The sequence below is a fragment of the Montipora capricornis genome, chromosome 14 (genome assembly GCF_036669925.1).
Source record: "Montipora capricornis isolate CH-2021 chromosome 14, ASM3666992v2, whole genome shotgun sequence".
In the NCBI taxonomy this organism is placed as follows: domain Eukaryota; kingdom Metazoa; phylum Cnidaria; class Anthozoa; order Scleractinia; family Acroporidae; genus Montipora; species Montipora capricornis.
In genome coordinates, this window is record NC_090896.1 from 3380442 (window position 1) to 3383048 (window position 2607).

Here is a 2607-nt window from a genome sequence, read left to right on the forward strand (position 1 = left end):
AAGGAAATACAACGATTTGCTTCAACAGATCAGCGAAGCTCTCGACGAGAGCATTGAAATGGAACAACTTATTTCAATTTGCAGAGGTAAAATACTCGCGGAAAGAGAGGGAAGTATTGATGATACCCGCTCCTTGTTAAGAGAACTGGAAATTCAGAACAAGTTGGAATTTAGCCGACTCCATATCCTGAAAGAGGTCTTGAAGTCAGTGCAGAAAGAAGACTTGCTTAGAGAGGTGGAGGACTTCGAGCGATGGCGAAATGACGAAGATGAATCAGCGTGCAGAGGAGGTACGTATCTTTCTCAAATCGAAAATCTTGATAAGATTATCGCACTTCGTTTTGGTCGTTTCAATCATTTGCTTGACTTGTAATAAAACGGTTTCAGTCGAGTTATTATTAGTGCTGATTTGTCTACTTAATATGCTTTCCATTATTGAAAATGCGTTGTGTTATCAACAAACACGTACATTGGAAGCAGACCCAACCATAATTACTGGGTAATAACCTAATGTGGAGACATTTGATCTCAGGTAACACAGTGCAACTATCACTTAATAGTGAAAAGTGTTTAAGAAAACAATCGATAAATCATGACTAATAAAAGTGACGATAATGGTGATGTAACTGTGACATCGACAGCGGCATTCACAATGTTAGTTGTAGTTTAGTGAAAGAGAGCAAAATTGTCAGTGCAAGTGACATTGTTAATACCAGAGACATAGGCAGTGATACTGCAGTCAGTGACTGAGTCAGTGGCAATCGCAGTTGCAGCATCAGTGAGTGAGTTTGTTATATTGAGAGCCAATGTCAGTGCCATACAAATGGGCATGCCAGTGTGATCAGTGTAAGTGACATTGCCAGTAGCAATGCCAATACTGGTGATGGTGGCCATTCCAGTATTTGTGCTAGTATCAGTGGCAGTGACAGTAACTAGCAAAGCCATAACTGTGACGTGAGAACTGTGATTGAACAGTGCATTCTTCTGTTACTTGAAAGGGTTGGTTTGTAGGGAAACGCTGGTGCTGCATACGGCAGGTACAAAACGCAGGTCACAGGTCACAGGTCATTGTTTTACCTTTACAGAAAGTGTCCTAAGCATTCATAAAAGCTAACCTTAGGCCTAAGGTTAGCTTTTATGAATGTTTACGATACTTTCTTTAGAGGTAAAACAATGACCTGTGACCTGCGTTTTGTACCTGCCGGTGCTGCTTAGGTGGGCGAGTGAAACAAGAATATTTGGTTTTATGAAACAAGTTGTCAAAGGCCAAATTGCCACCATGAAAAAATTAGATGACTAATTAACGTTTTGAGAGTCAATACACTCTGAAAAAGGGCTAACGCTTGAACGTCGAAAATCCATTTTTCCCAGTGATAACTCGACCCTTTTCAACTTGTTTGGTGAAACTGAATTTTAATCTTTCCTCTTTTAATAGTATATAGTGGGAGGCGCGGTGGCCTCATGGTCAGTGTGCTCGACTCCGGATCGAGTGATCTGGGTTCGGGTCCTGGCCGGGGACATTGTGTTGTGTTCTTGGGCAAAACACTTTACTCCCACCGTACCTCTCTCCACCCAGATGTATAAATTGGTACCGGCGAAATGCTGGGGGTAACCAGCATCCCATCCAGGGGGGAGTAGAAATACTCCTAGTCGCCTCATGCTACAGAAACCGGAGATAAGTGCCGGCCTGGTGGGCCTTCTTGGCTTGTAGCGAACTTTATCTTTTACCTTTACCTTTTAATAGTATCAGGCATGTAGGTCAGCTTTCTGGTAATGACTTTGGCCAAAAGGGAATTTAAATGGAAAGCATTAATAATCCCATTCATGATTGACTCCTAAAAACCGTCCCTGGTTGACGAGTAAAGTCATGTAGTGTTAATAGAATAAAGCTGAGTAAAATCCATTAACAAGGAAGGATTACGTTTTAGCAAAGGTTGGCCGTGAAGCTCTTACATTTCAACAGACTTAACTGATTAGAGTGTAATGTGAAGTGCTTACACTCTAATCAGTTAAGTCTGTTAAAATCCATTAAGGCCCACTCATAGGAGTCAATGGGTTAAAGGAGATCCAGAGCTACAGGTCTTGGTGTTTTAAAATATGTAGTGGTACCTAATTAGGCCTTGGGCACTCGACGTTGTCTTTTCACATGTTGTTGTTTGGTGCCTTTTATGATACAAAAAAACGCAAGTAAGCTTCAGCTGATAGCTCCTCATTTGCTATTCACAATAATAAATAACATAATTAAGCTTTACGCTATCAGTCTAAGACTGTTTAACATGTTTTAAACGTCTTGTCATTGTTCAAGAAAGTACATAACAGAACCTTTATTTTTCTAAGATGGCAATTTGTAAGAGTTGCACCTCATGAAGGTGTGTTAAGTCAGTAACAATAATCCACCTTACCTTCCATTTTCGGATCCAGAATCCCTTTGCCGAGCATCTCCATTGGCAACACCGCTACCAGACCGGTTCCTATTGCTTGGGACCTGGGTAATGAAATCGACAGTCATTTGCAAATAACCGGATTTCTCTTCCAAAGTATTGCCTACCTAACTAACATTTGAGATAACCTTTAACCCCTTTTCTCCTTTTTTTTCATTTTGTTTAG

The 2607-nt window shown here is 40.8% G+C and overlaps 1 protein-coding gene across 1 annotated transcript in view; it reads left to right on the top strand.

The window, feature by feature from the left end:
* LOC138033172 (uncharacterized) overlaps positions 1-2607 on the top strand; it is a 7384-nt gene continuing 4777 nt past the window's right edge. Inside the window, exon 1 of the mRNA XM_068880931.1 lies at positions 1-290. Within this exon, the coding sequence (XP_068737032.1) occupies positions 59-290 (232 nt within the window). The 5' untranslated portion in view covers positions 1-58. The remainder of the gene's footprint in view (positions 291-2607) is intronic.